Consider the following 12,607-nt stretch of genomic DNA (forward strand, 5'->3'; position numbering starts at 1 on the left):
TGCGTGGGTGCGTGCGTGCGAGGCGAGTGAGCGCGAGTGAGGTGCAGTGAATCGACAGTGTTGACCTTCGCCGCCGACCTTGTAGCCACGCGCACGCACCGTGGGTTAATGTCGTCGTCGCCCCCCCCCCGCGCCCCCACCCCACCGCCCCCCACCCCCTTATCCGAGACAAAAGGGGCTCAATCGCATTTCGTGAGCTCTCGCGGTCTGCTGTCGTTTTGAGATCTTTGTCCTTGACTCTGGGGGACCACCTCCAGGAGGGCCTCACTCCGAGCCACCTCAAGAAGGCCAAGCTCATGTTCTTCTACTCGCGCTACCCCAGCTCCAACATGCTCAAGATCTACTTCTCAGACGTCAAGGTGAGGGCTCGCGGTGACACGCGTGGGTGGCGGGTGGGGAGGGCGGGCGGGCGGGGGGCACGGGCTGGGGGGCACCCCCTCAAGATGGACCCACTCCGGTGGCATTCATCTCATTAGGACGCTCACAAAAGGACCTCTCCATAGTTGAGAAGATTTTAATTTATGGAGATCAAACAGTTTATTTTTTTAGTTGACTACATTTTGGCGTAGCTGAGAATTAGTTGAATCATCAGCTTTAAATGGACAGAGAGAGAGAGAGAGAGAGAAAAAAATCTGGCGCTTCATGTTGCTCTGCTGGGCGAACGCAACTCTAATTTGATGGCGCTCTCACGGGACCCTTCCAGAATGTGTTTGTTTGGATAAAATGTTATCGCTTAAAGAATGTTATTACCACTCCGCGACTCTGCAGGGACGATCGCTTGTGCGGGTGGCCCCCCTTGCTCGCTGCGGAGACGCACACTCAGCCGTATTGTGCGGGTCTGCAAATTCAAAAAACGTGCTGCCGTAATTGGCCAATTTGTTTTATAGGGTTTTTTTTTTTGCCAGAGCGAGAGCTTTCATTTTGCAATACTTAACATCTTTGCAAGATTTGGCACCGGTGGGGGAGGGGGGGGGGATGGCGTTCACGACGGTTTTTGGCAGGACATCACGCTGCCCAAACGTTATGGCGACTTTCGTTTCTCCGACTTTTCTCACACGGACTTTTTGTTGAGGGCACTTTGTCGCACGCGCATGCACGCGGCATTGCGACGTGCGGCGTCGTTACGAAAACAAAACAGAAAGCAACTTCCACCTTGGAATTCGTGCAACTTTGCAGATCACCCAGCGAGCGTGCAGCCCGCGATCGGGGCGCTGCGAGTTCAAATCCCTGGTTCGGGGTTCGAACTCCGGCACATCTTCGTCTCCAGGGTCGGCAAAAATTTTGCATCACTTTGTTTGGAAGGTCACCAGGTGGGGGGTGGCCCAGTGGAGAGAAACTCTCGCCATGGGATGGTGGAATTCCCACCACTGGCTCAGGTGTGTAAATTGGATGTTGAGCACCAATGCCTCCCATGCTCATGATGTCACTTGGACTTTTTAAAATCATTCTGCGATTGAACTATTTGACGAAAAGCGTGCGTAGCATTACTTGGTGGCTGCTGCTGCTGCTGGTGCGTTGGCAGTGGTGCACAAGCACAGCTGAACAACAACAACAACAACAAACTCGTCGATCTCGCCGTGGTGGCCTTAAACGTACAGTGGCCGACGACAGCTCTTCTTCATTAGCACGAGCGATTATGTTTACGCTTTGGTTTTTGTTCGGACCATGGTTGGTGGTATTTTCCTGCGCGGCCGTTGCGTAGCCGTGGCCACCGCACGTGGCCGGTGTCGCCGCGCGGTGCGCTGGAACTCCGGCAGGAGTGGGATGTTGTTGACGCGCTGTCGCACTGGCCGTCTTTATGCGCAAATAGCAGAATCTGAGCGCGCGAGCCCGTGCCCTCGGAAAAAAAAAATATCTGGCTGAGTGCAGCAATTTTGCGCAATAAAGATGCAAGTGATTTGAGAAGGCAGCTGCCTTGAAGGTGGCTGGGTTGCCCCACCCTCTCCGACCCCCAACCCCCCTCCCTTGCCATGCCCCCCCCCTCACCCCCCGCCCCCTCCCTTGCCATGCCCCCCCCTCACCCCTCGCCCCCTCCCTTGCCATGCCCCCCCCCTCACCCCCCACCACCGTGCCCCTCTCACCCCTCTCGCCGCACCCTTCTCAAACACTCGATCCCTTTCAATTAGAGCCGCGAATAAAACCAGACTCATTTCTCACCACGGCCAAAAGCGACAGCGTGATCTGTAATTATTTACAGATTTCGCCCCCCCGCCCTTCCCCCCCATTTCACCCTCTAACGCTGTAAAACAGAAGGACCCTGTGAAGTGAAATGGATTAATTTTCATGTTTAAAGCAACTGAAAAAAGCCAGTAAGTTCACCAGCAAACTGGCTGGTTAGTAGGAATAAGTTTAGGATTAAAACATCTCGGGAGTTTGCATTTTGAAGGACGGTCTCAGATCTCTGTTTGGTTTTCGTATGTCCGGATCATCTTCACGATGTAATAACAGACTGCCATGTGCCCTCGTCCTCATGAAAGTCACATCATCTGATGATGCCATGTGACATCACTTGTGGCAGGCAGAGCAGTGCTTGAGTGACCTGTACGTATGTACGCTGAACTTCTTTCGCACCATACGTAGACGACCTTGCTGATCGGAGGTGCGGGGAGGGGGGGACAACGAGCAACGTCACTTCCCGTGATGTCCCGTTTTTGGAGACAGCCGGTCGGAAATAACAAAACATATTTTGGCTTGCCCGAAATTTCCTAGCTATGCCGAATCTTTGGATTTTTTTCCCGAATCATCCGAAATTCAGGAACGCATCCCGAGCATTTGAGTGAGCGAGCGGGCGAGCGAAGGAGGGGGGGGAGGGGTGGAGCAGGAGAGCAAAGAGACAGAACGACTCGAGTCCTCGCTGTCGTATCGCCCACGGGCTGACAGGCAGCACGCAGTGACACAGCGAGAGACGCCCGGCCATCGGTCTGTGGAATTAAGATGTCAGTGTGATTGTTTAGTGTGCTCTTTCGATAGGCCCGCGCTGAATATGTATCTTCGGGAAGGTATAGAAAAAAATGAAAATGAGGGAGGCGAGAGAATGGGAGACGGGGGGAGAGAGAGAGAGATGGGGCAGTCGCGCAGGAGAGGTGGATTACGGAGGTGGGGGCGGTGGTGGTAGAGGCGGGAGGGGGTCCCTAGGGGGGGACCCACCGCTTCTGTTCGGCTCAACAAAAGCGGGCTGCTTGAAAGAGTACTCGTTTTGCTGTCATATCAGTGCCAGGCACGCATCTTTAAAAAAAAAACCACGGGCACCAGATTTGTTTGGAGTGCTTAACAAGGGCATCGCTATTAAGGCATTTTACCAGGATGTGCGTTGCCTTTTGAAAAGGAGAATGATGAATACACAAAAGGCTTAGTGCAGCACATTCTACTGCGCCTGTTCGTTTAGATCACAGAATTACGCCGGTTTTCAGGGGGAGAGAAAAAAAAGCCCCTTTGATTGACAACACACTGGCAGGATTTCATTTTGAAGCAGAGTCGAGTTTTCTCTTTTTTCAAATTAGGCCACACTGAATGAACCGTGTATATAAATGCCAATTTCATCCAAGGGATGATTTGGAATATAATGATTTACTTTTGACAAACATTTGAAACTTTTAATTTTTTTTCGCCCGGCACACGCGCACGCGTGTTTTAGCGAAAGTGGTGGATCTACACGACGGCACTGTACGCGGAACCCCGGCCGTTTCACTCGCAACCCCCCCCCCCCCCCCCGCTTGCTCCCTCGCCCTCCTTCTCCTCACCCCACCACCTCCCTCTTACGAAAATCAAGGGGGGGGGAGGGCGGCGTCGAAACAGTGAACAGACGGAGCAAATGCAGACAAGTTGGAATGAAACTGGATACACGTGCTCGGTCAAAGCCACTCTCAGTCCCCGCTCTTAATCAGATCCGTGCGGGCATCTGGCGGTGGCGAAATCGGACAAACAAGACGCGAGCGCGCTGGGTTAAGTGCATGTTTGAACCCCCACGCGCAGTCGAAGCAATTTCTGGTGACGGCCGTCCACTTCTCCTTTTAATTAGCTGCGGCAGAAGCCCACGCGCGGCACAACAAAACAGCAATTACAACGCAGATGCGGAGTTTGGGCCAAGCCGCTGCTGCCCCCCCCCCCCCCCTTGATTGCACTTCTTGCCACTGCCATTTCCATCCATTACCCTCTGGCCAATGCATTTTGACGCATTAAAACTCCTTAGAATGCCCGCACAAAGGGACTCAAGTACCGGCTCTGTCATTACGCCCCATTAGGTTGCGTTGGCCTCAGCTGGCAGCAGCGATGACACTCAGCTGCGAATAATTTTTCATAACATGGACGTTTTCCTGGAGATAAGTGATAAGCGGGGGGGGGGGGGGGGGGTTGAAGGAGCATGGTAATAGCACAGACAATGCAAATCGCCTCCGAGATGGCGTATTTAGAGTTCGCTGCGAGGGGCCAGAGGGAGGGATGGGGGGCAGGGGGCGGTGAGTGGGGAAGGGAATACGTAAATGAAAGCACAACAAAAAACTTTATTTCGCAAATGTGGTCATTGGCAGGGTTCCATGTGGTAATGAATGCTTTAAAATCAGGCACTATGAAATTGCTGCGTTTTAAATCAAAGTAAAAAACAAAAACAGACCCGGAGCAAAACAAACCAATATATTATGTAAATATTGCTTATCCAGAGGAAAGTATTCATCAAGATGCGCTTTGGCTCCGGAGTCCTTCAAACACCTTACATCACCGCAACCTCCAGTCGTCGTCATCATCGTCGTCGCGGTCGCGTCGCTCGCGGCTCGCGTGCCCCGCGACTCTCGTGCTACACACGGCGCCGTCGCCCTGTGGTTGCCCCGCCTCGTGGCGCACCGAGCACAGCCAGCTGATGGCGCACGGCAACGTCGAGCCTCCGGCTCTTCCACCGCCAATGCTGCTGCCGCCAATGTCACCGCTGTCGCCGCCGTCGCCACCAACACCACCATCACTGCTGCCACCAACACCACCATCACTGCTGCCACCACCAAGACCACCACGACTACCGCCAACACCAAATGCCACAATCACTGCTGCCCCAATCAGCGCGACGGCCCCCAACAACACCATCGCTGCTGCCACCACCACCAACACCAACAATGCCACCTCCATTATTACCACCACCACTTCAACCATCACCGCCGCTGCCACCACGATGATCACCACCACTGCTAACAAGCAAAAACCAACACCACGGTCACCAACACCAGCACCGCTACCACCTGCCGAAAACAGCCCCAAACACCACTGCCACCGCTGCGGTGACCCCCCTGAGCCTCCTCTCTCTCTGCGCACTGTGCCGAGGGACGCCGGGGGTCCTCCGACGCTCCTCGCCGGGAGGTCCTCGCCATTAGTGTCTGAGCCCACCTCGGGCGTCCGCCAGCGCCGGTGTTAAGCCTCAAATACACCGGGCCTCCCGGGAGCCGTTCTGCGCAGATAAAATAGGAGACTCATTTATAGCCGCGCAGATTAGATAAATGGAAAGCGGTTATAAATCGGGCGCGGAGGCACAGCTGGCGCATGTAGCGCCGGCGTGCGTGCGCGAGGAAGACCCGGTGGTGGTGTACGGGGGGGGGGGGGGGGGGGGGGGCGTCTTGCGAGTCGCGGCTCGGAGTGCGTAAAATACGAGCGACGTGAAAGATGCGCCGCTAACTCGGTGACGGGCCTGGCGTAATAACCGTTTTCGAGGGGTGTCACTCCTTGTTTGTTCGTTCGTCTGTCCGTCTGATCGTATTTCCAGGTAGCCGGGCGCCGCGCGCGTCGTGTGAAAGCGGCGCGATTGTTGTCGCGAGATGATACGGTCCACAATAAATGTTTCGCGGTGCGAAAGAAATATTCTTTTGCACGTGCGTGCATAAATGTATGTGCGCGTATATAAAACTGCGCATTGTTTTTTTTTGGCCCATTTTTGTCTGGGCGCAATTAAATTACACATCGTTTTGGTTCCTGTCTGGGAATAGTTGGGTGCTTATCTGGTGACATCAGCCTTGCTGATGCTGCTGATGATGCCGATTTTAACTGGGCCTGTACCAATTCACGTCCTCTGCCGCACGATGAACTGTCGTGGGTCAGGGGGTAACTCTTCCATTTCCGAATCGACTCTTTGTAGCGTTTGACCCAAGTGACCGATAGGGCGAGACCAGTGGCGTTAAACTGGAGCCGAATCTGAAATCGCAATCGTTGCATGATCTTGCTTGATGCAGACCTTCCACGGGCGCGATCATTGTTTGATTAATTTTTGGCCGATACTTTGTAAAAAAATTGTCTCAGTCAATGAACCTATGAATCACTTCTGTCCCTTCGACTTCGACTCTCTGACCAACCCAAGCTTCAAAACCGGTCCCGAGCTTGCTTGCATTGAACCGATGCTGCTGCCGCTGACATTCACTCCCAGAAGGCTATGCAGCGCGAAGGGTTGCGCGTACACATTTTTTTTTCAACTTAATTTTGTTCCATTCTGTGGCCGCACAAATATACGTAAAAGAGGAGGCGTCGTTTTACACCGTTACGGCAAACAAAAATCCTCCACAACGACGCGCGACAATGAATCGGCGTCGAGCGTCGTTGGAAGAAGAGGAGCGTGGGGAAGAGCGTTGGCGAGAGCAGAACAATGGTGGCTCGGCCGCTCGCGCTCAGCCGCGCTCCGTGCGCCGGGCAGCGCTGGCGGGGAGGGGACGTGGAGGACGGGGGCGAGCGTCCCCTGCCCACGCCCGGTCCCTGCGCTGTCTGGTGGGCATTTACCAGATGCCAGATGGGATGGCCCCTGGGGATTAGGGCTGGCAGGAATTAGTGCCGGCCTGGGTGGCACAAAGGCAAACCGTCGCCCTCCTACACCTGACCTCAATCCGCTCTCCCGCACGGCATGCCCACATCACACAGACAATGGCACGACGACGACGACAACTGATTGGGGGCAAAGAGGGGAAAAAGAATGTAATGCGAAAACAAAGCTACCGCGCATACGACGTGTTTTAGTCCTCATCGTGCTGTTGTTGGATTATTTTGAAAGAAATGTATATGATGGTGGTTGCGGTGATGATAGCAGCGGCCTTGTCGTGTTGTGACAGGTTGCGTTATTAATTGATGCCGCGCGACAAATGCGTGTCGTATTTTTCTCTTTCCGCTGCCTTTGAGGGCTTCACGCGAGAGAACACCCCATCATAATAATAACAGCGATACACCGACGCGTCTGCAGTTGTATTCTATTACTGCACGCGGTCTTTTGCCAAACGTCCGCGTTAATGAACATGTAATTATCTTTGTGTTTTTTTTTACAAACGAACACGTCCAATTTAGCGCGCGTCCCGGGAGCTCAAGGTTTTTTTTTTATTTCACGATAAAAAAATAAATTTTGCTCTCGTTGACGCCGCCTTGCCTCCCCCCTCCCTCTCCTCCGCGCCCGCAGTTCAACAGGTGTATCACGTCGCAGCTCATCAAGTGGTTCAGCAACTTCCGCGAGTTCTACTACATCCAGGTGGAAAAGTTCGCGCGGCAGGCGATCACGGAGGGCGTGACCAACGTCGACGAGCTGAGGGTGACGCGTGACTGCGAGCTCTTCCGGGCGCTCAACGTCCACTACAACAAGGCCAACGACTTCGAGGTGCGTGCGTGCGTGCGGTGGCGCACCTCCAGCGGCCAACCCGCGGGCCCGCCTCCCCCCAAACCCCCTCTCGGCTTGCTCCGGTCTCTCTCCCACTCTCTGTCACACTCCCACTGCCGCCCTCCTTAAATGAAGGTCGCACATTTCTCTCTATCTGTTACCTTTTATATTCCTCATCGTTCCCCCCCCCCCCCCCACCGGTTCTCTCCCGGCACCGCGTCACGAGACTAGACGATCTGTTTGTAACTCTCGCAGAACAGTGCAAGTCATTAGTGTTGAGAGAATGGTCCGTGGAAGCAGATACCACAGAGCTACTGGAGTAAGAGTTTCCTGCAAATGACCTGAGCCCCCCCTGCTGAAGGCTCGGCCTCGTATTTAGATTTTTATCACCTAAGGTTTTTCTTGGGTTGGCTGCGTCTTGCCCCCCTTCGGTTTGTGTACTCGCCCCCCTTTTAAACAAGGCTCTGCTATTGGGTTGCCTCTGTGCTACACAGTAGGAGCCAGAACCATCCCACTCGCGTGTGCCACTAAGGTTCACGTTCATCACGTGACACTAAACGGTCAAACTTAGAACATTTGAATTCTCAGATACGGATATTTGTGTAAGCCTTCATGTTTGCTGAATGTCATCTCACTTCCACTTGAGAACCCAGTTTAATCGCGGGCAGCAGCTGAAGCCTGACTTCGAAAGCCAGGATCTGAGCGACGCCAGTTCAGCGCTCCGGCCATCTCTCTTCCGGTTTCTATCGGACCCCTTGAGCCGGCTCGTCTATTCATTCATTCATACGCTTCGTTTTGTTTCGCTCACACGCACGTACGCGCGCGCACGCTCGCTCGCCTTGCAGCCGTTTGAATACAGCGGAAGGCCACTTGGCTCTGTGGCGAGGCAACTCGGCCTGTTCACGGCATCCAAATAATGATTTTAATCTAAAAGTATGCTGCTGTAGCATCACCTTTTTATGGGTGCCAAGGGGTTGAGACACCCCTACCCTGGCTGATTGTTGTTCATTGATGGAGGAGGGTGGATGGTGTGGGGGCGGGTGGCTTGGCTTTAGGACTGGATTTAAAAGCAATGTCGCTTTAAAAAAAAAAAATGGGGGTGGGGGGAAAAAACATAAGCCAAGGAGAATCGAATTATTAGAGAAGCGTTCCGCGCGCCGGAAAGCAAGGGCGCGCGTACGTGCGCCTGCGGCTACCGCACGAGCCCTCGGTCGCTCTCTCACCGGCGGTGTTGCGAAAGACGCCTCGCTTGGCGGCGCGATCCCCCGCGGGGACGCGCGACGCCGAGAAGGGTGTCTTCTTCCGATCGGCACCGAATTATTCCGACCAGAGGTCGCAAACGGGTTTTGATTCCTTACCTGTACCCGGCCGCACCAGGGTCGCAAACGGGTACCCGTACCCGGCCGTACCCGTAGGGTACGGGTACGGGTAGGGTACCCAGCCGGGTACGGGTAGGGTACGGGTATCGGGTACCTGATTGCGACCTCTGGGATGAAGCCATATTGCAGGCGTGGGTGGGTTGATTCTAGGAACTTGAATTGTGAGAAGAGACAAGACGTTGGGAAATGAGTGACAAACGGTGACTCACCAGTGACTCACGGTCTGCCCGTACCCGGCCGCACCAGGGTCGCAAACGGGTACCCGTACCCGTACCTGGCCAGGTACGGGTAGCCGGGTATCCGGTAGGGTACGGGTATCGGGTACCCGGTTGCGAACTCTGATTCCGACCGGCACAGAGTACTCCCGCAGAAGAAAGCAGCGGATGAGGGACGCGTGGCCGCCCTCTGTGTGTGTGCGCGCGTTTGCAGCCACGCGTCCGTGGCTTCTGCGGTTCGTGCGACGGTGCAGAGTGCGTGCCCGCTAAAATCAATGCTACTGGTGGGTGGTGTATTTCCAGAGGCCCACAGAGGTTGACGGCCCAACAACAACAGCAAAACTATTTCGTACGTTTGTGAGGACGGACGGACGGCCGTTGACGAATTATTTAACGGTCTTGCCGTGCTGCACGAGTTTGGTTTATGCTTTTCTGTTTAGCGCAAGTTTCTGTTATACATGACCTTGTGTGGTATTGAAGGTTTTGCAGCGTGGGGAGGAGGGTTAAAGGGCATTGCCTAAAGATTATGATTTATTTAGAAAATTAATGAATTCATAAAATTGCCTATTGAGGTCCTGAGACGTGGAAACCGTTAAGTGACATTTGTGTGCGTGCGTGCACGCGTGTGCGTGTGCATTTAGACCGTGTGCATGCCCCGCGCTTGGTGCTGCCAGAGTTTGATCGTCTGGAACGTCAAAACCCCCTCTTACTGTATTCTCTCCTCCGTAATCCTTAACGGAACGTCCTGTAAATTTAACTTTGTACGGCATAATCCGTACCAGCATAAAATCCATAAGTCAACTTTCTAGCTGTTGTATTTATTTATATATTTAGTTCCCCCCTCCCCCCCCCCCAGCAGATATTCCATGGATTATAATGCAGAAGCTAAATCATGGAAGATTTTTTTTCCCCCCCATGGCATCACCGCTAGGGTCTGCTTGGTTGGATTCACAGCCCCGCGGAGTGCAACCGGTTCCAGCTGATGACCTGGAGGATTTTCTCTCCCTCTTCTCCCCCCCCCTCCATCTCTCGCTGCCCTACCCTCCTGCCTTTAGCCCAAAGCACACAACTAGCACATCAAATCACATCTAATCCCTTCCCATCCTAATTCCCTTTCTTAATCAGTAGTGAGTGTCCTTAATTTCACCACAGACGCGCGTGACTGGGATGTTATGGCATGCAGCGGGACGACCCGTGCGCGATTCTAAGCTCGGTGGAGTTGGAGCCGTGTGTGTGTGTGTGTGTGTCCGTGTGTCCATCCGTGCGTCCCTGTCTGTCCTTCCGTGAGCGCGTGTGTATGTATTTCCGTTGCTCGATGGAGTGCCGGGCGGTCCCAGTGGCGTGGCATGACGTGGCGTAGCGCGGTTGGCATGCGCCAACCCGATAACTACGCCACTGCACTACCCACCACCATCGAAGTGGCGTCGGGTGGTTGGCATTGGCCCTGAGAGTAAGGAATTAAATATGGGTGGCCCCTTCCCCATTCCATCTAATCTCCTGCCCTTTTAGTAGCCCGGTGCCAAGGCCCCCACCGACCCAGTGTCCACCAGTTGCAGTTGCACCGCCTGCACACTCGATTGGTGCACCACTGGGCAGCGCACACCTCCATTGGCAGTCCACGGCCAGCGGTGGAAATTCCACATTCTGGCTGCAGGAGCCAGTTGTTTACTCATCGGACAGAATCCTGGTTTACTGCCCACAAAGTGGTACTAATTTTATCGACCACAAAGAGATCGTGTTGGTGGTGAGATAATTCGACCCGTGACCGGGATTCGAACTTGCGACCTTTCCGAACGTGACAGGCAGGAGCTCGGGGCACGCTACCGCAACCCCGTATGAACACAACGGCACGACCACAAAAAAATAATAGCGAACCACAGAGAAACCGAAATCAAGAAACCGCGCGGCACCTGAAGTGGTCCTCGCATGCAAGCACTTTAATCTTCGTACATCGCGCGCGCGTGACAAATATACGTCCGCGAGCCGCTCAAAAGCCCCGGGAACGGCCACTTCGTTCGGAGAGACCCGCGCGGACCCCCCCCGCTTTTAGCCGTCCCATGACGCTTGGCACGAAGGCTTTCGTCGCCACCCTCCCTGCAAAAAGGGACCCATTTCATCCGAGTGACACTTTGGAGCCCAAGCCGGTTCTTTGAAGATGCGGATGTTTTTTTTTTAGCCCTTTGAAGGCAAAAGGACTCTGCTATCGTTGCCTGCGCGGTGTCTCTCGCCGGTGTGACCTTGGTGTTTGTGGCAAATTGTTCGCGACAGTGAAGCGAAGTGCCTTTTTCCTATTCTCACTGTCATATCGCCTTCCCCTTAAATAGCCTTGATAATAGAACGAGGGGGTGGAGGAGGAGAGAAAAAAAATATTTTTTTGAATGTTTTTTTTACATTCACTCATGCAGCAGACCAGCCTTCTGCCACTGGTGTCCTTCAATCCTGACTCACCCGCATGTGCTGGTCAATAATTACCTTGGAGAGGGGGCGGGGGGTCGGGGGGAGGGGTGCAGGATGGGGGGGGCGGGCGGGCGGGGGGGACAAAAAACAACAACACGGAAAAAGTTTTGACAAACGGCAAGGAATAAAGCCAGGACCCATATCAAACGGAGAGGGCCCTTGCCTGTAAACATCTGGCAGCGCACCAGGATTGGTTCCAGCAAGCTTGACTCTGTCGACGAGACGCTGGATGTCGAAACTGGTCCACAGTTTTGGCTGTATGTGAAATCCAATGCTGTTGAAGTGATACGCACTCCCATAAGGCTGTGCGCCCGAAGGGAGGCAGTAAAAAAATTGTTTAACGTGCGGCGAAGGAGGCGAATGATCCACTTATTCATCACCATCAGCCATTTTCCATCCACTGTTGGATGAACGTCTCCCGCCACGCCGTCGCTATCCCTCCACGGTCCTGCGTCGCCAGCGTCCACCTCTCACCCTGCACGCGAAACCAAATGTCACCACCACCCCGCCTCTCGCAACGCGCTCTCCCGCACGCGCCTGCCACTCCGTCACCGGCCTCGTCCGTCGAGCCATCAATCCCGTGTCTTGAGCCAAACCAAGCACCCCCCCGCCCCCGATTGCCCGCTCAACTGTTACATTTCTCTATGGCTCCATCCGTGCGATTTGTTTGAAAAAACACGTTCCAAACGATCGTCGCGTTCTGTGCCCATCTAACGTGCCCCCCCCACCCCCGTCGTCAGACCCAACGCGGCCGGTGGGATCCGTCCGTCGCATCCCCTTGATCTCCTCTCCAAGTGCCGTTTTTTTTTCTCATGGGCCAGCTCCCCCCAAAGGCTGCGTAATTAGTCACTGCTCAGATTATAGTGAGGGCGTTTCGAAGCCCCCCCCCCACCCCTCCCCAACGGACCCCCCCTTTTGCATTTGAGCCATTGTTTGTTATGCCCCTCTCTCAGCTC

General features: G+C 54.3%; 1 protein-coding gene across 1 annotated transcript in view; it reads left to right on the plus strand.

Moving 5' to 3' along the window:
* Positions 1-12,607, plus strand: part of LOC133341429 (prospero homeobox protein 1-like) — a 61,976-nt gene that overhangs the window by 25,921 nt on the left and 23,448 nt on the right. The window contains exons 3-4 of the mRNA XM_061550051.1: positions 251-359; positions 7,406-7,600. Of these exons, the coding sequence (XP_061406035.1) occupies positions 251-359; positions 7,406-7,600 (304 nt within the window). The remainder of the gene's footprint in view (positions 1-250; positions 360-7,405; positions 7,601-12,607) is intronic.

This window comes from Lethenteron reissneri, chromosome 11 (genome assembly GCF_015708825.2).
Source record: "Lethenteron reissneri isolate LAM-NWPU_2019-01 chromosome 11, ASM1570882v1, whole genome shotgun sequence".
Lineage (NCBI taxonomy): Eukaryota > Metazoa > Chordata > Hyperoartia > Petromyzontiformes > Petromyzontidae > Lethenteron > Lethenteron reissneri.